The sequence below is a fragment of the Thermobia domestica genome, chromosome 4 (genome assembly GCF_964235325.1).
Source record: "Thermobia domestica chromosome 4, izTheDome1.hap1.1, whole genome shotgun sequence".
Lineage (NCBI taxonomy): Eukaryota > Metazoa > Arthropoda > Insecta > Zygentoma > Lepismatidae > Thermobia > Thermobia domestica.
The window spans coordinates 260,406,441-260,430,919 of NC_137457.1; the positions used below are offsets into that span (position 1 = coordinate 260,406,441).

A 24,479-nucleotide genomic window follows, 5' to 3' on the forward strand; every position below is an offset into this window, starting at 1 on the left:
ATATATATATATATATATATATATATATATATATATATATATATATATATATATATATATATATACAGGGCCGGGTCCAGGATTCTCTGATGGGGGTGCACCAATAACTACCAGTACATTTGAATTAAATTTGAGTTTTTTTTTAAAGCCTTTAGGCATCTGTGATGTGAATGAGCAGTGGCGTATTTACGATTTTGTTTCGGGAGGGGCTTTGCTAACTTTCGGGGGGGCTTAAGCCCGGAAGCCTTCCCTTAAATACGCCACTGTGAATGAGGAATTCCTTTGGAAATGCTAAATGTCTGCTCTCGATGAATTCTTTTCCTTCAACCTTCAGAAAATTGACTTAAACTATTGATTTTGCAAAACTCACTGCTAGCTTCTTATTTTAGGTAGTGCATATTTGCAACGAGGGGAGGAGTTACACGTGCACCTTTTCACCTCCCTATATATACAGGGGCGGATCCAGGATACGATCAAGGGAGGGGCTAAACCATATTTTGTCGTTTTATCCAGTGTAAAGCAGGATTGAAGCCCATTTTATCCAGTGTATATCTCAGCGTCAAGGGGGGGCTATAGCCCCTATAGCCCTCCCCTTGGATCCGCCACTATATATATGTATATATATATATATATATATATATATATATATATATATATATATATATATATATATATATATATATGTATATATATATATATATATATATATATATATATATATATATATATATATTCATATCTCATTGTTTAGTCATTATTTAGTCATTGTTTAGGTAGTTATTTCTTAGCTGAAGGATGGACATCATTCCATTGCGGATGATTTACCGCCAAAAAGTTACCAATAGGAAATAAATCCGATTTCAGATTCGTTTTAAGGTGGAAAATTACGAGTTACGGAAAATGTATACTTGTATTACTAATGGTTTATTTGTGTTATTCAACTTTGTACCTAATTTTTAGTAAGTCTCTTCTTTGCTTTAGTTAAACTACTTTGAATAAATATTCATAATAATTGCAATTATGCATATTTGTAACTTAAATTTAACGTGGTGTTTTAGTGATTACATAAATTACAATTATGAGCATGCTTTATGGAAATGCTCTCACATAGGGTACCCGAGCACCTTTATACCCTATGAACAACTGATTTTTCAAGTCTTTTGTGAGAAAAATACTGTGAACTGAGAAACCATAACCTTTTCCATATTGTACAGGGGTATTTTCCTGCGAATAGAAGTTTCTTGTGGGATGCGTTCAGAAATTAACACTTGCAAGAATACTCTCTTAGTACAAGTATATTTTAGGCACACACTAATTCCCCCCCACCTCGAACTGTTTCAATTTCCTCACTGACAAACACTTTACCATTTTATATCGTAAAGGTCAGATCCACCGTTATTGTAACAGAGTGGTGCTTGAGCGATTGATTAGAAATTCGAACTCCGATTAGTGACAATTTCACAGTCTTTTTTTATTACAAGTGTAAACTCTTAGTCAGTTCAGAAGAGGCTGTGGATCGTGTTCAGAGTTGATGACGATGGATTTTGGTGAGTCAGAGTAGGTCAAAGTGGATGAGAGTGGTTGATGGTGGGTGGTGGGTCAGTGGGTCGTGGGTCACGTTTTCATTGACCCACGCCAACTCTGGTTGCTTGCTATGGTGTTGTTTACCACGACTCGATTTTCGTATTGTTTGCCATGATTTTGCCACAGTATTTGTATTCTGATCTTATCATATCATTATCGTGAAAATTCACACACACCTGGAGTAAAAGGAAGGGTTGGCAGGTACCTCTGTTTTTGATCCTCTGGAACAAGTGGTAAATGTTCTTGCCTTTCGGACGAGAGAGGTCTCATTAGACTCGCTGCTGTAAAGAATATTATGCTCCAAACAAATGAATACAAAACATCATTGATATCACAATAGCTTAGTAAATTGATATAATTGCATTTTCCCTTTTAACGGAGATTAAATATAATCTCCTGTTACATAATGTTCTGTTTTCCGTTATGCTACGCGACTAAAGAAATGGGTTTTATATACTTAAGAAAAATGAAATGGAATATTTCAATATCACGTCCCACGATTATGCCGTGTAAGATAAAGGATGTGGTAATGACGAAAGTCGGAGGAAACAGAACAACCCCGGGAAAACTCACGCACACAGTGTTTGTCCACTACAAAACCCACTTCACGCGTAGAAATTCTGAGTGACAATTCAGGAAACACAAATATAACTTCAATTTATAAATTTCGTTGTGAAGATCCGAAGAAGTAGCTGCAGCAAATTGACTTATCCACTTGTTTATCTTTGACAAAATTATAACTAAAGTCATCAAAATAGATTGTAATTAATTTCTTGATTGCGTCACTGTCATCGAAAGTATTTACTCTGAAAACTGTTTGAAAAGTTAAGCAAATATTTCTCATTTCTGCACACCGAGAATCCAGCTGAGATACGATCTTGTGTACGATTACATCAGAAAGCCAATATTTTAAATTGTTCTTCTTTGGTTTCTTCTGGGAGTGGTTCAGTATCAAATGAGTTATCTTTCGATTGCGGGATTCAACTTCTTACATTTATATGGTTTAAATTTTACCTTCAAACGTCCGAGAGAATTAATCGTTCTAACTTAGAGAAATGTAATCTACCAGTTTACTTCTGGTATAGGTTTTATTTTCTTAAATCACACACAGGGTTAATTTGTGGTTATGTGGATAGCGTACGCACCTTTGGTGTGGGAGACCCGGCTTCGATTACCGACGAAAACTCATGTGCATCGGAAACCATGTTAAGCTGTATGCCCGGGCCTCATAGTCTACTGTTGAATAAGGTGCTTAACTCAAATCCACTCCAATTTGTGCACATTCTATCTTGTTACAGAAAGGCTATGAAGGGATTGTATTTTAATCTCTGTAACAATCTCTATGAACTTGAAAATACAAAATGCAACAATACAAAAGTGACTAAATTTTTATATTACCAATAGACTAAATTTCCTTCCTCTTACCAAAAGTGTTTAAAGATTGCTAAAACCATATAATTAAACATGATTTTGTTTAATTTGACCTCTAGAGAGGTTATGAAATATTTAAAAAAAATATGTCGCGCCTTCTCCGGAAGGTTCAGTTCCCCATTTGTCGGGATTGCTACCCCCCTTATGGATAGTCCTGATGATATGCCTCGATTTAATGTTGGCTACGCAAAGTCGAACACAAACAAGTTGTACGCCATGTCAATTTTGAAAATGCATTTGGAGAGTTTCTAAACAAACAAATTATTACATCGAGTACTTGAACTCATCTTAAAAAAAAAAAAAAAAAAAAATTAACTAGCGTTAACAGCCAATAGCGCAGTAACCCAATAATGTATGTAGTTTGTTTGTATGTATTCTGTTTATAAATATAATAGATTTGATTGTTATAATATGGTCATCTGGTAACTCTTAGCTTATGAGTCGATTTTGCATAAATCTTCACGATTGTTATATAAGATAAGGCAGAGAGAACAATACCGTGGCAAACAACACGTAATCTTATCATGAGGAGGTGCTACAGGTTATGCTGGCAGGAAAGAGAGGGAGGGGGCGAAGAAGACTACGATTACTAGACGATATCAAAACAGAAAAATCGTACATGAAAGCGAAAAGGTTAGCGGAAGACCGTGGAGCATGGGAGCTTCTCAGTTGCGGCAAGTGACTACCAATACTGGCAAAATATCTGTGATGACGACGATGATAATGATGTTGGGTTGACAACACTGTTAACAGTGTAGTAGCACAGAATATGTCAAACAATGTTCCCCTGCCGATTTTTGCATGGTACAAAATTTCAGTGTTTCTTGTCCATAGAGTTTAAAAGTTACATAGGTATATCAAGTTAAATGGGTCACCTCGTATATATGAGAATAAAGAAAGCTTTTGGGGCCACAGTGGCTAAGGAGTAGAGAGCTTATCTCTGGTACGTGGGGTCCCTGGTTCAATTCTCGGCCAAGTAAGTTTATGGTGTTCGTTGGTTCTCTTGCGTACTCCCGTGTTCTCTCACATTCTTATTCTACCAAATATACCATTATCATTCACTTGCCTTAGTCATCGTGTCCCTTAGCCTAACGGGTATAATCGTAGGGCGTTAAACAGAAAGATAAAGAAAGCATAAACGAACAAAGAAAAGCGCATTTATGAATAATTCAATTTAAATACTTGTCTAAAGGCTTAAGAAACTAGTTTATAGTCTAAAAGCATTTTATGCTATTTTTTTGATGATACTCCTTTAAAATAGGTGTGGGTTGTAAATGAGTGTAGTAGGTACTGTTGAAAGAAACGTAGAAAATCGCGTCTGATGTATCAGAGGAAATTTAAAATGTTCTGCTGAAGAATGGAGTGAAATACAAATAACTAACTAATTAACTAACTCTATGGCTTATGGAACCCGGAGGTCCAATGCCGCGCTCACAAAAGCTCTCCACTGACTTCTATCCTTACCCAACTGGATTCAGTTTCTACTTTGTATTCCAATCTCTGCGAGATCCATCTTAATATTGTCCTCCCATCTGCGCCTAGGTCTTCCTAATGCTCGTTTTCCGATTGGTCTTCCAGTCAAGACTTTGAACGCGTTTCTACTTTCTTCCATCCTAGCTACATGACCTGCCCACCTAAACCTCCTAGACTTGATGACACTAGGTAAACCGTATGAATTATGAAGTTCCTCGTTATGAAGTTTCCGCCATTCCCCATTCCCGTTCCTCTTGGGTCCGAATATTCATCTGAGGATCTTGTTCTCAAATACTTTCAGTCTATGTTCTTCCCTCAGAGTAAGCGACCATGTTTCGCAACCATACAGAACAACAGGCGTGATTATCGTTTTATTTATTTTGAGCTTCAAATTCCTCGACAGAATTCGCGACGACAAGAGATTTTGAACTGAATAATAACATGAATTCTCTGCTTTTAGTCGACATTTAATTTCTCCGTGAATAAGATATTTGTTTGTTAATATTGATCTTAGATATTTGAAAGTATCCACTTTATCAAAAGTATTGTTTTATATTTTAACGCATCTATAATTTGCTGTATTACGGTCCCGACATACTTCCATGTATTTAGTTTTCTCTGTATTTACATCTAAACCCGTATCCCTGCAAGTGTTTAATAAAATCTTTGGATTTCTTTCTATTGTTTTCCTGTCATTCCCTATTAAATTTACATCATCAGCATATGTCATAACCCGTTCAACTCTAGGCCCTGGTTGCAATCTTTGATTTTCCTTATAGCGTATTCCAGGACAAAGTTGAATAACAATGGCGACAACGCATCTCCTTGTTTCAGGTCGTTTTCGACGTGAAAGCTCATGGACAAAAATTTCCCTACCCGGACTTTGCTTTGGGATTCATTTAAACATATCTTATTTAATCTAATTAGCTTAATTAATCTAATATTGTTCTTCTAATTAGCTTAAATACAAATATCACACTTAAATACAGCTTTCATGTTGGTATTCAATGATCAGAAGAACAATACGAATTTGGACAGAGACAGAGTTGACGTAATCTTTGCACTTCTCCTTATCTCCCTTTCTTTCCCTTTTGTGATCCCAGAGTAGTCAGAGAATGCACTTCTCTTTATCTCCCTTTCTTTCCCTTTTGTGATCCCAGAGTAGTCAGAGAATGCACTTCTCTTTATCTCCCTTTCTTTCCCTTTTGTGATCCCAGAGTAGTCAGAGAATGCACTTCTCTTTATCTCCCTTTCTTTCCCTTTTGTGATCCCAGAGTAGTCAGAGAAACGAATGTTTCATATGATTGATATACTTGAACAACACTTACGAATAGGCTAGAGAGGAAAAAAGTGATACATAGTCAGTCTATCACTGGACTCATCAACTGATTAACTAAATAAATATAAACGAAATAAAAGCACTATACACCTTCCCAAGTAGAAGGTAAACTCTAACGACCAAGATTAAGGGTCTTCACTACAGCGAAATTAAACTTCGGCTTATTTAAGAATTTTTCTGTAATATCTTCAAAACAAATAATTTGCGAAAAGCAGAAACGTAGTGAATTAGACAATACGATTTTGCATGTGATACCTTTACCACAATTCACCTATCTGCTTTTGTTATGCCGCTATTTACAGAACTCGCAAAAAAATGATAAATCTATCTACAGTTACAAAGCGAAAGCAGATAGATGAGCTGTGATAATAGTATCGCATGTAAAATTGTATTGTCTAGTTCACTACGTTTCTGCTTTTCGAATATTTTTTTATTTGTTTTGAAGATATTGCAGAAAAACTCTAAAATTAGCGATAGGTTAATTTCGCTGTAGTGAAGACCCTGAAGAAGAGGGTGTACGGTTATACCACCGTATACCCATGACAACAGCCCTGTTTTATTTTTTTTTCTTTTTTTAAACATAAAGTACGCCCAGGGATCTGGCAGACCCTAAAATATTTCGAAGATGTTCCAGACTTTGAAAATACAGAAATTAATAAAACTATGTGAGAGTGGAATATATCTTAATATAGGAAGGTCATAAGTAGGCAGTTTTTCTTTTCTTAGAACAGTCATGTGAATTTCTAGCGTGATGGATCGCAAAGTAGGACTATTGCTGAAGCTCGACTTCAAACAAGCCAAACTGTACTGCAGAAGACATAACTAAGCGTACACTTTGCTCGCAACATTGCCGCAGAGACTTGTATTTTGATTCCGGCTTTTGGTTGAGTTTAGCATCTCTTTACCTACAGGGTAAGTCAAAAATTATCTGCAATGTAGCTATAAATTTTCTTACCTTTTCATACTGACCTCTGTCGTTGTTTGTTTTATTGTTATGCTCATGCTATGAATGTTTGATCTTAATTCCTCTATTTGTCTTCCTTTTGTTGCAGATAGATCATTCATGACCGCTCCGTAAACATTGATCTTGTTTTTGTGGTCGGAAGTTGCATCAGGGCTCGCAATCTATCAAAGACTTTTGGCACAATACGGAAACAGTGTCTTGCAGCAAAGGAGTATCTACGAATGGATTGAAAAATTCAAAAATAGTCCCACAAGTGTAAGATTGCATTGCCACGTTACATGTACCTTGTAGTTGTCATTAAAAAAAAAAAAATCTTGAAACCCTACAATATTTTTCCATGTAAACATTCTTAAAAAGGACATACAACATTTTTTTTCATCTTGCAAGGAGTCAAACCATGTGCAACTTTCTGGGTCGTCTTGCTTGCTACCTGCTATCGCCCTCCCGCTGACATAAAGGGAAAACCAGTTTCGCCGTTTCCGAAATAACTGATTCTTTTGGACGGGGAGGGATAGCGCGCCAAAAATACACGTTTCTAATGAGGAGGTTCACTATTTGTCCACTAGAGTACAGTGCTGCATGGGTGGAGATATCTTTCTTGCTTTCAGAAAGTTGTAATGTATAAACACTAAATAGAAAGATCCGGTTACAAGATTTTTTTTTTTTTTTTTTTATGACAGCTACAAGATTCATGTAAAGTGACAACGCGGTCTTACGCATGAAGAAGGATAGTTTCAATATTTCAATCCATTCGTAGACACTCCGTTGCGACAAGACACTGTTCCCATATTGTGCCGAAAGTGTTTGATGGATTGCGGCCCTTGATAGATCTTCCTTTTTGATGCAAACTTCTACTGAAGTGGCCATGATCTATCTGCAACTAAAGGAAGACAAATGGGGAATTAGGATCAAATTTTCATAGCATGATTATAACAGCATAACAATAAAATAAACGAGACAGAGATTAGTATGAACAATGAACAATGTAAGAAAATTTATAGCTACATTGCGGATAATTTTCGACTTACCCTCGTATATAATGGAGTTTTGATAAACCAAACTCCTTAATATAGCTAATATATATATTTTTAGTATAAAACTACACGATACTGTAATATTATTCTAAATAAATAAATACAAATGTTTCTTGTAGCATATCCACTGTCCTTTTAATCAATTTTATTTTTGTTTTCCAGATTCCGTCTAACAAGATGGCTCTTCCGCCTCCCAGAACCAACGAATGAAATTCAGCGAGCAGCAAACGAATTTTTCTATTCGGCTGAAAAAGGCAGCATGGGTTATCCTTGTGGAGGACTACCGCCAGTATGCTTTGCCCAAAGACAGAGCAATAGGTGACCAAAGGGGTCTTCCTCTTAAGTGTTGCTAATTCTTGCACTCTGAGAAGAACCAATATAGATGGGATTTGCCAGAAATTACCAGTTAAATGAAGTGTGGTACCTGAGAGTAACAAATCACGTATTACGACTGACTTAACTCTGTATCCTGTATGCAATGGTTGATTACTAATGTATGCGTATAATTCATAACTTCTGCGGGTCTTCGTATTTTAACACAAATGTTAATTTTCTTCCGATAATACTCATTTGGTCGTGTGTTTCCTATTGTGTATATATAGCAACTAGTTCAAACACTTCTAAATTAGTGGTAACAGAACAATAACACTTCCAGGAAGGGTAAAAAATGTGCGTGTTAATGAAGATTGCCAGGAGAAGTATCGTATGTTATTTTTGGTTCTAAAAATACCCTTGCACAATGTTGCCAAGACGCCGTGAACTTTTCTACTAGATTAGTACTCTACATCTACCAGAACCCAACTGGATATAGCTTAAAACTTACCATAATCCCGCTGAAAAGAAATTAGTCTTTTATTCATCGTCCAATTAGATTAAATCTATTAAAGATGTAAACTTAAGATTTGGAGTTAAAAGTTTGTACTTAGCCCTGTTTTGTGTAAAATTATTTGAATTGTTCTGTTTAAACCGTTAATACATCAAGGATGTTATAAAATAGAGGATCAGCTCATACAACAAAATCGTGAAGCCATACGTCACAGTTTCGCCACACCTACCCTGCCCACTCCGCACCACTAAGAGTGCAATCTTTCGAGCCAACAATCATGGCGGAAACGAGAGTAGCCAAACAGATGTGCCGGCTCAGACGATGCTCAGTTGTTTTTTTGGCTTCATTGAGTTCATATGATGAAGATACGTATGGGCAGATCCTCTATTTTATAACATCCTTGGAATACATAGATTGAATATTGTACATTTAAAAGAATTAAAGGAAGAAACAGTGGCGGCTCGTGTGAGGGAAGCCACATCAGTAAAAATTTGGCCGTGCATCGTAATGAAGGTTGCTAGGAGACATAGGCGAATTTAGCCCGAGCCGGGGTGGGCCTAGGTCCCCCACTGTTTTGAGTGACAAAAATAATTGAAGCTATAACTTATATATTTTTCAAAGTTTATAGTAAATTCAAAAATATACCGATCATAGTCTGGATTCTGGTTGATTCCCCCAGTTTTTACCTTCTAGATCCGCCCCTGCTAGGAAAAGTACCATTATTTTATTTTGGTTGCAAAAATAAACTTGCATAATGGTGCCAATACGTCGTTGAAATTTTCCTACTAGATTAGCACTCAAAATCTACCAGAACCCAACTGGACATAACTTAAAACCTATCGTAATCACACTGAAAAGAAATCAGACGTTTATTCATTTATTTGTTGGAAATTCAGGAAGGAAAATCTTTCTAATGTCCTGATTATTGTATAGGAGAACATTGAGTAACTTTTCCTGAATTAGCTTTGTTGGGTTGGGTAAATTTATATTTTGTTACTAGTGTGCATTCCTACACGAGCCGCCACTAATAGAAACGAATAATTTGATTAACTTGTAAGTAGAAATACAAAAGCATATCTTTTTTTGCGTGCTTCTAACCTAGTTTTGTAAGACTTTTAGGAAAGAATGGCACTTCTTAGGGTGTATTTGATATTGTCAAAATCACTCCTATATTTAGTAAAGATGGGAAAGCTAATACCTGCAATTCAGCTGCTAAGATTTAAAATGATCTTATGAACCTATTACTTACAGGTTAATAATAACATCGACAGTGGGCATTACAATTTGTATTATAAAGTCCAATTGATTCATTTATTTTAGCTGATATAATATGATTACATTGCTGATATAGATTTGAAGAGACATTTTATTACATTGTGACGTTTATGCGTTTTCAAATAGTAAAAAAATATTTGTATATAGCAAATATTAGCTAAGCTAAAACTACTAACCTCAAAATAACATATTTTAATAGTTCCTCCTGACTGTTATCTGTATATAGTTAATTATTTTCATATATATATTTCTTTGTGGTAAATACTGAAGAATTTTAAATGTAATAAAATTGTGAAGTATATAGGAAAATGTATTTTGTGTGATATGAAATACTAGGATGTAAATATACTGTAAACACCTTATGTATCAAAGATGGTATTAAAATGTGCAACTACTAGAGATCTTCATGAAACTGCTTATATATACGAGGACCAATCAAAAAGTTCCCCGAATTTTGTTGTAGCTCTTTATTATCACAATTATAGTACACATTTAGTTCATCGCCTTGAAAGAAGACACCTTCGGAACACACACTTGTTTCAGCGATGTTGCAATTGCTGGAAACACGGACGAAAGTCTTCTTTTTGGTGTTTTCCGAAGTTTAGGAGTCGCCTTGGTTTTGATCTCTTCTACGGTGACGAAACGGAAAAGTCCCATTTTTAGCTTTGGGAAGAACCAAATCAACCGATGGTGTTGCACTGTTTTTTTTAAGGTTATCAAAATTTCTAAACCTGATTTCCCCCAATTTGCGCATTATTCGATCTGTGAAATTACACCAACTAATCACAACACACACACTCCTTCGTTCTGCTACATTACTCGTACATAGTTTCTTATGACGTGTTAATACTTGTCAAATTCATAAGTAGGCAACCTAAGGACTGTATTGCACAAGATTCATTGTGGTTGTATCACAAATGCCAAAATTATAACAACATTCTGGGAACTTTTCGACCGTCCCTCGTATATATGTATATGTGTTAACATTATGTTTTGGCTGTATCAAAATTATCGTCAATGAGTCCTGGTTTTTTCCTGTGTTAAAGGTCGCATAACCACTGGAGCTGGTCTTCTTTTAATGTAAGTCAATTTTGTAATATAGTCATTTCCAACTGGGTGCTGCTTAACGTTACAGTTTGCTGCTTGGTTTCTCAGTAAACCTCTCACACACAGCAAGGAGAAAATTGCAAAGGTAGACTTGATAGAAAAAAAAAATGGTGACAGACAAGACAGGGCGTAATCAATGGTTTTGCAGGCACATTGCTCGTAAATTCATAGCTCAGCAAAAACTGACGACTTTGTTTTATCCCATTTCACCTACCTCGTTCACTCGTCTTCTATGCTCGACCTGTTCTATTTGTCGAGAAACTTTTTTTTCTTTGTCTGGCACTACAGTTTTATATCAACGCTAAAATTGATACACTCTCCTTGCTCTGTCTATGTGTTTTACTGAGAAATAGTGCAGCAAACTGTGATGTCAGATATCCAGTTGGAAACGACTCTGTTGTAGAGAATTAATTTAAAAGAAAAAAAAAACTTTTTGTTACTCACATGTTAATATCTCTTCACTTGATTCTTTGTTCTGATTAGGGGTAAAAGCGGATCTGAAAAGGTAGGAAGACGCATGACGCCACGCTGTCCTCCGTGCATATCCTTGTCCATTGTAATTTTTTAGGAAGTGAAGGCATGCCATAAATATTCCTTGGAAGTGGTGGGACGACGTCGCCCCGAGTTCCTCCTCACTTTTATTACCTGGTTCTGATAGATAATTTATAAGAGAAATTCATCCCTATCTCTATCATGTCTATCTAACTTTATCACTTCATTCCATTTTTCGGAAGTGGTACAAGTCTACTATGCCTGGTTTAAATGCTAATCATATTAGAGTAAAAGAATAAGAACTTGCGAGAAACCTTTTTTCTTTTTCTTCCTTTCTTTCTTTTTTTTTAATACAGACTTAGCATTCCAAGAATAAACTCCCTTCTGCTCTTATCACTGTATTTAAACCGGAATGTAGTTTGAAATCAACTGCAACTTCCGGTTTCAATATTGATTAATCATAGAGCAAACGTGATTATAAATAGCGAAAACCAGCTTTTTCGATATAGATTTAGATACCAAGAACGGGATTCATACCTCCTTTTTTTCTATCTTTCTTCCTATAGGAAACACATAAGTAGAAATCTATATCACACCAGGAATCAAATACGCAAATATTCAATCGTGAGCAAGTGGACATCATTACTCCCCTATGAAATAATGCAGTAATGTTGTGGAGCTATTTTGGCTTCCTGGTTACGGAGTCAGACCTGGTGTGCGAAGCGAGATTCAGATCCGGATTAGAGATTAGAGTTCCTTTCTTTTGGCATCTATGGCCATGCTAGCCCGTCACACATAAGAGAGAAGACATCCCTCGGCCATCACACTGCGCCGGGATTTGAAGAGGAAGAAAGGAATGGGAAAGGCAGGAAGCGGTCTGGGAACATTATATTACGTACCTTCCCGGCATTTGCCTGGTGTGAATGAGGAAAATCCAGGAAAAACCTTACTCAGGATGTTACGCCTTTTCAGTGACCCGGAGAAAAGTCATAATCCAAGTGACCTTTACCGCCAACCGCACCTAGCATTAATTTGTTCTATTATTTTTCTTTCTTAAACTTTTGTGTCTGATACTTCATATACCGAATCATTTTCTTGTTACACCCTTTTCCTATGTCGCGAGTTTAAAGGGTGTTACACCCTTTTCCTATGTCGCCGAGTTGAATGAGGAGCTTAAAGTCGTGCTGTGACTTACAGAGTGGCTATTTGAGAAAGCGTTTTGGATGCGTTATAACCTGTAGCGGCGAATGCGGCCAAGGTGGCTATTCAGTAATTTTACTTTTGCCAGACTTGTAAATCATACTGTGAGCCAGTCAAAGTTTCCGGGTCTTTTTGCCAGGTCCAGGTCTATACTAACAGAGTTCCAATACTCTGCACAAACCATCTTCCAAGCAGATGTTTCTTGCTACAATCCGCTTGCCTGGCAACACGTCTTTCCTTTTTGTCCTTCCTTTTGAAATCTTTTAAACAGCAGGCGGTCTATTGTTCCGAAACGCACCAAATACGCTCGAGCTGACGTTTTCTCCGCGTTTTATTGCTTTCGCGTTTGAGATTAGCCACCTACATTTAAATACATGGTCAGCATATTCCAAGCGTACGCATGAGGAATAAATACCCTTTGCGATCGCCTCAAGTAGCCGGGTACTTACAGTGTTATCTTGAATCCATCACAGCTCAATACGTACAAATGTGACAACATTAACAGTTCGCAATTTCCTGTTGCACACATTCTATAAATTTTAACTTCTACAATAATATATTTATTTATCATATACAGTACTTATTTATTGATTTAATTTATTTGAACTATAATTTAAGTTATTTATTTTGAATACTGTAAAAAATGTACTAACTTTAGCACTAAGATTTATTATAATTTAAAACTAAATTAACAATGTAAAGTTTGTTTTCTTGAGTTAACGAAAAATATTTTTTTGTTAACATAAATTATAAATTGTTAACCATGTAGAAATTAAGGTATTTTAATAATAGCATTTTCTAAGTCAGAGTAAATCTAGGATATTTAGAAATTTTGTTAGTTGTTAATCTCATGAAGTTGTATTACATGAATTCCTGAAGAGCTTTCAATTAATGTAACTTTGTAATCAACTGAAAAAGAAAAAAATAAAGAATATTTTATTACGCCTACACATTCTTCATGTCATTTATACAATGTATCTCCACTCCTAGATACCACTTCTTGCTTTGTAATATGAAGGATGAGTGTACTAAGATGGGAACAGTCATTGAAGGCACCAATACAGTATGCAAATATCAGATGTAAGGATTCATGATATGCTATTTATAAGTTGAGCATTAAGTAAAGCTTTTATCCTACGATCTCACATGGACATTTCTTTGGGTTAGAATACGAGAAGCACGGATAAAATGAACGTCATCAATTAAGAGAAGTCATTGATTGGGAGATCTCTGTAATTGCAAATCTGGAAACTACTTTTCGTAAGGATTTACACAAAATTACGTAAATCTTCCATTTTCAGATCGATTTAGGGCTCAAATTTGGAAAATCTGACTTGTTATTCACGTATTTTTTTAAGACAGAAGGAAGAGATCTCGGAAACAGATTTAACATTTTTTTTTTTTTTTTTCAGAAAGAGACTGATGTACAGTAAACGAAAGTTCCTAATCTCACAGTTGGATAAAGCACCTCGTGCATTGAAGGCACTATTGCCGAACTTTCTGCAACAATACGCTGATAGTAAGACTATTCATGGCTTTGGTCAGTGTGTCTTTTGTTAAAACAATACGCTGGTGAAGAAAACGTTATTTCCGCTTCCTGTTCAGCTAGCTGGTTATAAACAAACCAGCTTTGAGCGGGTTATATGAAGAAGTTTACATGGTACTCGCCTCTGAAAATGATTTGTTTCGCTTCCAGATATAACCACGTGCTATATAATATATTAAAGTGAAACAATAACAAAGCCGTACTGTATAACAAGCGATATAATGATTAATTATTTATTGGGCGAACAGATATATCTCAATATTTTTGAAGGACACTTTCTCTTCTTGCATATTCTGCCAGTAAGAAATTAAAATACACATATTTTTAGCAAAAGCTCGCTTGCTCTATCTTTTTTTGTTTGTTTGTTTGTGACATTTTTAGGCTAATATATTTTAATACTCAGAACACTGCAATATCGTTTCTAAGTAAACTGATAATTGAGTCACACATTTAAAGGTATACTATAATCTTCGAACAATGCCTGCTCCAGCATGGAGTATGATTCTCTTCTACCTCCTCTCTTTTCCGACCCTCATCAGCGTAAGTTCGATAACAATTTTGTCCTTGTAGTTACATATATGTCATATATGTAAAAATTTGAAACTCTTGATATGACATTTGAAAGCAATGGATGATTTTGAAATTGGCAAATCGGCGTTACATATATATGTAAGACAACCGCATTTAAGTGAACACGAGCTAACCTAACCGTACCTTACCGCATATGAATGTTGGCAAGAGTATAGTACAGGCAATATAGTAAAGTTTAAACCGGACTTGTTAATTTGTCTCATCTCGTTTGACATAAACTATAATTGCTCCATCCTACCGATCTACGCTAAGTACGCATGAAAAATACGTGATATTTTTTATATATTTATGTCTAATCTACAAAAACAGTTCTGTGCAAGAAAATTATTTATGTATAGGGAGAACATAGAAACAGCGTTAAAAATGTGTCATGGTTACTAAGAAATTGAAATCCAAATCCACTTGTAGTGATTACTAGCCCAAGCTAGTGTACGCTTTTCGTACCTGTCTTTCTTTCCACGCATACCCACCTTTACTGATCAGCCTGCTCGCACCAGATGAATCCTTACATGCGCTCGAGCTTCAAGTTGCCCTTAATCATCATAGATTTAGTGCTAACGTGAAGTGACCACGGAGCGTAAGTTGGTAGTGTTTTCCTTATGAGTTTTAATACATGTATATGCTGGCATGTTACAAATCTATACGCCGATTGTGGCAGACGTAAAGACAATAATTCAGATAACATGAGGATATTATATAGGATAGTTAGAGAGTTATACCTTTTAAATAATTATTTCTGGTGACGCATTTCAACTTTACCAGTGCCAAGCAGGGAATGGAGAACCGTTAGCAAAAGAATGAAGAATAAATTAAGAAATTATTTCCACGAAGAGATGATAAGTTTTTAAGATCAAGTATTCGTAATTGTATGTTCTAAAACGCATTCGTTATTTTAGTGCTGTACTCCTTTGCTCCGAATATCTGATCACTATTTAAAAAAAAAATCAAGTTTTTCTTCCATAATAAACAATTTCACTGAAGCCAAAAAAGAAACAATTTGTCAAAAGTATATAGCATAACAATTTTCAATAATTATAATTAAACTCAATGTAAAATTATTACTAAGGAGCACTCATGTACGTACTTAGGATTCTCACTCATTTGTGTCCAGCAAGTTATTGGCGATTGCAGCAATTAAACTGTAGAGTAATTTTGTTTCATATTATGATAAATAAAGGCTTCCGATACTCATAGAGTAAGTATATTCACTGCTATTTGTGAAAAATGTCGCCTTTTTTTCATAATTTTAAGTTCGTCTTTCACAAGACTCACATGTGCTACATACAACACCATTGAAACTGTCTTAACAACCACCCTAGCAACAGATTGTTTGTAACCAATATGGCTGCGCCCAGTAAAATTCACAGCAGACGATTTCATTAGCGTATAGAGAATGCGACTCTGGCATAGAAGACACCAAAGAATTTATTATTAAACTAAACGAACGTTATATCGCTGTATGAAACGTCCTCCAATCACGTAGCGATGAACCCTAAAGTGAGACCAGTGATTGAAGATACCCGTGCAATAATCAAATAAATACTATGTTTATGGATTTATGATATAGTATTTTTAAGCTGAGCATTAAGTAAAGCTTTTATGAGCTCAGCTGGATGTTTCTTTGGGTAAGATAAGAGACAAACACGAATAAATTGAACGAACGTCATCTATTAAGAGAAATCATTGATTGGGCAATTTCTGTAATTCCAAATCTGGAAACTATTTGTCGTAAGAATTTACACGAAATTATGCAAATCTCCCATTTCCAGACACGAAAACATCGATTTAGCTAGGACTTAAGTTTGGAAAATCTTACTTATTGTTCACTATTTTCTTAGGAGAGGAAGAGATCTAACATGCGTGTAAAACGTATTTCGGAAAAAGAATTAACAGTTTAAAAAAAAAAAAAAAGACGTAATATAAAATGAAAGAAAGTTCCTGATCTCACAGTTGGACAAAGCACGTATGCAATGAAGGCGTTATTGCTAAAGGTTCTGCAACAATAGAGAAAGTGGCCCTGGCGTAGAAGACACCAAAGAATTCATTATTAATCTAAGATGATGTCTCTGTATGTATCCTCCCCCAATCACATAGTGCTATGATCTAAAGTAGAAGACGTTGGATGCTGATGACTTCATGTTCTTTTGAAAGGACGTCTAGTAAGCAAATCCATGAGCGCAACATCAAACCAGACTTTCACATAACCAGCCATGAATATGACTGTGGAGTCCACTTCTTCGAACTAGCCTTCAAGGATAAAACACACGCCAGTCATTTCCAGTTCGCATGCCCAGCAGAACTCCTTCCTGGTGCCAGTGACTGCTGGTCCTACCACCAGCAGAAGAGGCAATTCCTCAGATCAGGTCTCACAACCAGGACGTAAGCTCGCCGAGACTCAGAAGATTCGCTAAACCAGAAAGCTGATCACGAAAGACACAACCAAAACTATTCACACACAAACAAAGAAATACTCAAAAGCAGAAGAGCCAAAGAACATGCCACCACAAACAAAGAAAAACACTGAAATATACGAGCCAAATAATACGCAGCCACCACCAAAGAAGAACACTGACGCAAATGAGCCAAAGAGCACGCAGCGGCCTACAAAGAAAAACACTTAAGAAGACGAGCCAAATAACACACAACAGCTATCAAGAAGAACACTGATGCAGGCAAAGTAAATAATACGCAGCCGTCAACAAAGCAGAATTGCATCACTGCACCAAACAACCAGAAACACACCAACCAAGCAGTTACCTACATACATCTGTGTCATCAAAGGTGTGGACCCTAAAATACCAATACAGGCAATCATAAGTTAGTTAACCAAACTTAACATAGACTTTGAAAACATCATCCGGATCCAGAGAAACCACGGCTCAGTTCAAAAATCCAGAATAGATAAACATTCTCATCCAGAATGGCATCCAATTGTTCCAGAATTATCTTAAAGTAGAAGCATGAAGAACCACAGCAAGACCACGGTCATGTTGGACATGCTACCAGTGTGACCACCCTACCCATCTATGCACCAACAAAAAGATATGCTTTAGGTGCGGAGAAAGTCATGACGATCACTGCAATATGCCCATCAACCCAAAGTTCTGAGCCACTTGCAAAATCATCAATCACCGGACTAGCCACAGCAGCTGTCTTCGCCGACCAACACAGAACAACCACAACTCGCACAAACGACAACCAAATATCATCAATTCAAAGCCAAAAGAAGACCACAACACAATCACCGGCTCTTATGAAGACCACCAACGAACATCCACTTGCAAACTCGAAGCACAGCCAGAAAATAATGAACAACCAATAGGAGAAGAGCAATCGGAAGAACAAGGACAATAGAACCTCTTCACCAAAGAAGGTGTACACAATGCTACCCAGGAGATCATGAAGTGGATGGCCTCCATACTTACGATGATGCCAGAGCCCCCGAAACAGTTACTGCTATACAAGGCTACACGAAAAGTATCAAGACAAATTTTCAAAGAAAATTTAAGCTTCACCTCATCTACGCATGGTAACATCTCAAACACGCTACCTGAAAAGCGCCATCATCACCCAAGAAAACACAAGAAACCACTCTCACTAATACAAACCACATGTACAAAAAACTCAAAACTAAAAAAGAAAATAAAAAACGCAAAATGTAACAAAAATAAAAGTACTCATCAAAACAATCCTACACTAACATCACTTATGCACGTTTTTTCTCCATCAAATCATAACCGAACTCTTCCGTCAAACACTGAAAACACAACTCACAAATTCATACACTAACCACACACACCTTCGACTTCTTTCCATCATCTCACTCTCTTTTTATGTATGTCATGGACAAAATAGCAAATACATGTTAGACGCGCCTAGCGTAAAGTTTTGACCTTAGTTAACTAAACGGCGTGACAAACATCTTGGCATTTGAAGGCGGCGCTCCAAATTCCCTTTAAATACTGCTAGCAAATGAGAGGCCAGCGGTATTGCCACGTTTATTTTGTACACATCCACGTCTATCCTCTGCCACCTGATCGTGCTGTAGCTCGTCCGCTTAGCCATAGCCACTCCCCTTAGCACTCGGCAACATCGCGACAGAGCTTGCGTTTTATTTGTTTAGCTGAAATGCCAAGATGTTTGTCACAGGATATAGTTAAATCCACGCACACACGCCAATAAGCAAAAACCATACAGTTGTAACTAATTGGGAAAGTTCAGGGCTGTGTGCTGGACTGAAACAATGAACTCGACGTGCTTCCAAGTCATTGTTGGTAAACAATTGAGTGGAATCTATAGCCGGGAGTAAGAACATTGGGATTTTGCTATGCAACATAAAAAGTACTATAATTTAGCGAAGATTGATCCTAAACTAGGGTGACCAAATCGTCGACTAGAAAAAACGGGACACCTTTTATTTCTGGGTAAGTTGCTCCCCTAAATATATTTTTTCTCTCCGTTGTATTTCTCTTTTTGTATCTCTCACAGAAAAAGGCAAATTTAAACTTTTTTGTTTTAAAACCTATTGAAAAGGTTGTGGGATTAATTAGATAAGTAACTATCAGCAGCTAACAAAAAATGAAATATTTGAAAACATTACTAAAATATATGAGCGCTCAAATCTATCACCGACAGGATTTATAATTACTCTCAGCATCGGATTCCAACTCCTTTTATTTGCGTTTTCTTACTTTTAAACATTATTTCATTTACAACTAGTTTTCTTTTTAGTTTCGCTTTTATAGTTCTAGCTATACTTCTGTTCAACTTTTGTAAATGGAAGCATGTTACATCTTAGTCAAATCACGGAAACACTGTACTGTACTGATGACAGCGCCTCAATCTTCCACCGCAGGAAACAGAGAGTAAAAACAGGTTACATTTGTTCTCCATAAGACTTTCAGCCCCTTGCACTGCCGTCTGCGGAGTGGGGAGGCCTAGGAGGAAAAACAGTGCAGCCACCACATCCAATATTGCAAACGTCGTAATGACGTTGCTCAGTAATTAGACATATTCCAATATAATCACATAGCTTAGAAAATAATATTATAAATTAGCAACTTTTAGCGATTCGAAAGGTTTTGTACGTAAATACCGGATGTACGTAAATACGGGACATTTTGGCGTCCCGGGAGAAGTTTTCGGGACACCGGGAATGGTAGTGAAAAAACGGGACAATCCCGTTTTTACGGGACGGTTGGTCACCCTATCCTAAACCAAATGCTACAGTCCTGTAAAAGTAAAAACTCATACAACGGTACGTTGTATATTTGTGGGCCATGTTGTATATTTGTGGGTCATAAGGTATTTTAAATATGTACTAGGCTGGCTGATTATACTATTAGAAGAAGATATATAATTGTTTTAAATAATAAGATTGTATATAGAAGGTTGTCAGGACAACCAAGAAATAAATAAAGCTATTCAGTTTTGTATGGAGGTAGACATCTTGAAGGATAAGTGTGTAACGTAATGTACACTTCTGAATTTTGATTATTAAAATGAATTGTGAAAATAGAAAATAGATGTTGTAGAGGCTCAATAATTGTTAAAAGAACCAGTTATTCGTTATACTCAATAACTAACTCTTCAGCTTAAGGAACTTAACTAACTTTTTAGTTCCGTGTATTGGAGCTTGTCCTGACCAAACCAATCCAACGATTATTGTTTCTTATTTTCCTTAGATCCAACTTATTAGTCTTTCATTTTCCTCTTGGCCTACTCAAAAGAAGTGGTCCAAAAATTGTGAAAATGGTTGCTCGATCATCTCCGAAACTTATAAAAATTTCAGTGTGACCAACTGTGTGCACGAGAAGGTCAATAACATCATGCACATTGTCGTATGTACAAGTGTTCCTGAATGGCGGCCATCTTTGGTATCGGTGGAGTGTCAATTTTTGCATTTGCAAGCGTTTACGAAAACAACAGTTGCTCAGGACGTACGAATCAGAACACCAAACAAAAACGAATGTTTATAGAGGAGAGACTAAGGTACACCAAGAATATAAACTTTTGCATCTAAATAAATATACAGGGTTGCAAATCAATACATAAAATCACCAGAAACAACTAGAGAAAATTACACTTTTAAACGGGCTGTATTTTGGAATGACATAAAGTAGGGGATTCATAAGTTTTGTGCTGAATACTATTGCATGTAAAGAGTCTACAGAAATATCCACAGCTATGATAATACTGACACCGTTGATTTATGGGGGTCCGAAAATTGAAGTTTGTGATTTTGATGCCATTTTTGTGGCGTAATATCTCAGGAGAGCAAAGTGCTAAAAATTGCTGCTTATGCCACAAAGTAATTCTGTATGTGAATAAACTATTGCAAAAAAAATCATGACTGATATTACATGGAGAAAAAAGTGAGGGCATGGTAAAAACGCGAAGAAATCACCTGCGTGACGATGGTCGTAGCCCGGAAAAATTTAAATCTTTGGATATGTTTCATGCTAGATCTCAAAAACTATGCATGTTGCAGCAATTAGGCCCGTTTTTGGTTATATTCAGTTGTGCAAAAGCTTGTGAGTGGCGTTTGTTAAAACTTTCTAGCTCCATGATCATTGCCACGTCTATATGGTAAGGGGGTTAGCCCCCCTTGCACCCACGATACCCATCGTCGAACTGGAGCGCGGTATGAAAGCACTTAATGTGAAGAAAATATTGATTGAAGCCCATTCTCACACATACTGATTGTCTTCTAATTCCTGTGTATCTGCGAGACTCATAGTTTTCATTTGACTAAATGGTTCAATTGTAAGCTTTTGGTCCCTGGGAAAGGAAATATTGACTTGGGTCACGAAAATTTCTACAAGTGGCAGTCCTACTTTCCGCACCTTTATTGTTACATATTGAACTGTCCAGGGTGGACTGTGTTTTGGTTCCGAGGTAAACTTAACTCATATAGGACTGGGGCTGATCGTGTTAAGCTTAAAGTTTGCTATTTTGCTATTACACTGATGAAAATGTTCCTGATCGGAAGGTTTTCTTGCAGTAGGTCGAGGATTTCCAAACAGTGGGTTCGGGGCTGAAAACAAAGCGTCATCTGGTCTACCTAAAAGTGCCGCCACGCCTGATAATAGGCTGTGAGACACTCAGTTTCCAAAATGTTCTGCAAGGAAGCTGTTAGGCTTCCTATGAAGAATGTAAGAAGAATTTTACGAGAAGAGTTGTAGTAATTATATAAACCATTTTCAGTAGTATTTTATGTTTTTGAATAAATAGCCTTTTATCTATAGTATTTTTTTTTTTTTTTTTGTTTTATTAACCTTTAAAATGTGGGAGGTTTTATTGTAACACCCTGTATAAAAACAGAGCAGAAATTTATAATTTATAAATTAATTTATTAAACAAGTCATACAAAAATCTTCATTTTCTCATAAGTTTAAGGAATAACAAATTTAAGAAATACAAAAGAATATACATTATTTAAAAAATACTTTATTAAAATAATTCGTTATGTTGAAAATGACAAGATGTTATTTAAAAATATATTTACAATACTTAACATACACAACTAAACAATACAATCTTTACATTCAACAAATACGTGTATTTGATATTTACATTATAACTTTAGTTATTAAGAAATATACCATGTAATTTGTCATCCTATTACGTTAATATTTTCAGTTACTTAATGGTTTCTTGTCAGTAATAAATATATATATCACAATCTGTAATTTTCGTGTCACTTACGTACGAGGGTGGTTCAGAAAGTAAGGTAACCATGTTTGTACAATTTTTGTCTCGAACGGTACAAAATGCACCGTAGAAATCTGCATCAAGTTTCTTAAGCCTCGTCATGACTCCTTGTTATACTTGCATATCGGTTGTGATCACCTACCATTCAGGTGTTTCTTCAATGGTCAGATGACAATTGCAGATGAGACGGTGTGTCGTGCCCAGCGTTACGTTGCCAATCACCGTTATCAAACTCAGTATTTCAAAATCCGCATTTGCTCTCGTAACTCAATATTAGAACTGGTAACATTTCTGCAACTGAGGCGCCCTTTAAACACAAAAGTCGGACAACATCAGACCACACACACTTCCACATTTGATCATGTTACGTGAGGGCAGCAATCTTCCAACTGATATTGCAAAGATGTGATGCAACGCATGCGTAATTTGAAGATAGTATGACAAGGCAGTGGTCGTTTATTGTGGCCTGATGGGAGATTTAAACAAGAACAAGAATATGACACCCATTAGAAGTCCTGCTACCTTACTTTTTGAATTACCCTCGTAGTAAATTTTCTCAGTAAAACTATACCAACCCATTGGTGAATTACTTGCCATTGCATCATTGTTAATAATCATAAAGCGTAGAATTTCACTAATATTAAAATAAACAAGCTATGATTATTTCTGATTGTTTTCAACATTTTCGTTGTTTATTTTATATAAACTGCATTCATCGTGTTACATTTGCTTTTACTTTAGTATGATGTACCGAGTGTAAATTTTTCAGTTATGCAGTGTAATTTTACTGTAAAAACTCAAGAATGGTTCAAAAGTGGAGACCAGATACTAATATTCACTATAAAAACACCAATCCATAGCTAGACCTACTAGCCTACTGGAAAAAATCTGAAACAGATTGTGTACTCGACCAATCGTTGAAACAAAACTTTTGTGATATATTTCATATAGCTATATCTTGTCCATTTTCGCAAGAGCCACAATTAAGTCTTAGTAAGGGTCGATGTACTTAATGCATGCCACTCCATTTTTAAAAACTTTTTTCTTATTTTTTAATCCAGGTTGGGCCATAAACTGTGAAGCACATGCACCAGATTAATCTGACTACAATTTAATGATGTTTCGTATTATAATTATTACTTTGTCATCTTTTGTACAGAGACGAATCTAGCTCTCCCCTAGTTTTTCAGTGACAAAAATAATTGAGGCTATTACTTATATATTTTTGAAAGTTCATAGTAAACTCATGATATACTTATCATAGTTTGGGTTCTAGTTGGGCCCCCAATTTTTAGCTTCTAGATCCGCCTCTGCTTACTATTAGATTTCTAGTTTTTCATTCGTTAATGGGAACTGTCCAAGTGATCACTCGAGGGGTGAGGTACTGGGGTCTTGTCCACTTGTATGGCAAGAAATTGATCCTAATGATAATATATATCATGCCCATATAATCAGTATAGTCAGTGGCTGCTTGTGAGGAGTATAACATTCGCAAATGTTGAATTGAAGAATTTGTAAAACATTTGATTGACTATCACGGACTGTTTTGCACGTTGATACAGGAGACGTGATATTTTGTACTACGTATTTGTTTTGTAGAGCAGCTTCTGTAGTTTGCGTAGTGTTACTGAGTAAACTGAATGTTGAGAGGGAAGAAATGAGTAGGTTTTCCTGCATTGCTAAATCTGTAGGATTTAGTTTTATTATTAGTTTCTCGGTTCGGTTATTACAGTGGACTCTTTTTAATTCGAAGTCCAAGGGGACACGAAAAAACTTCGAATTATCCAACAACATTCATTTTCACATATATAACGACAAAGAAACCAAAGTACAGTGCATCAAAAACATATTCATATGGTGTAGACTTTACCTTTAAAGCAGCTTATTATTTGCGTGATCGAATA

At 36.1% G+C, this 24,479-nt stretch overlaps 1 protein-coding gene across 1 annotated transcript in view; it reads left to right on the top strand.

The window, feature by feature from the left end:
- Window positions 1-13,666, top strand: part of LOC145684027 (uncharacterized) — a 157,613-nt gene extending 143,947 nt beyond the window's left edge. Inside the window, exon 3 of the mRNA XM_081755844.1 lies at window positions 7,988-13,666. Coding sequence (XP_081611970.1) covers window positions 7,988-8,147 — 160 coding nt within the window. The 3' untranslated portion in view covers window positions 8,148-13,666. The remainder of the gene's footprint in view (window positions 1-7,987) is intronic.
- The last annotated feature ends 10,813 nt before the right edge of the window (window positions 13,667-24,479 follow it).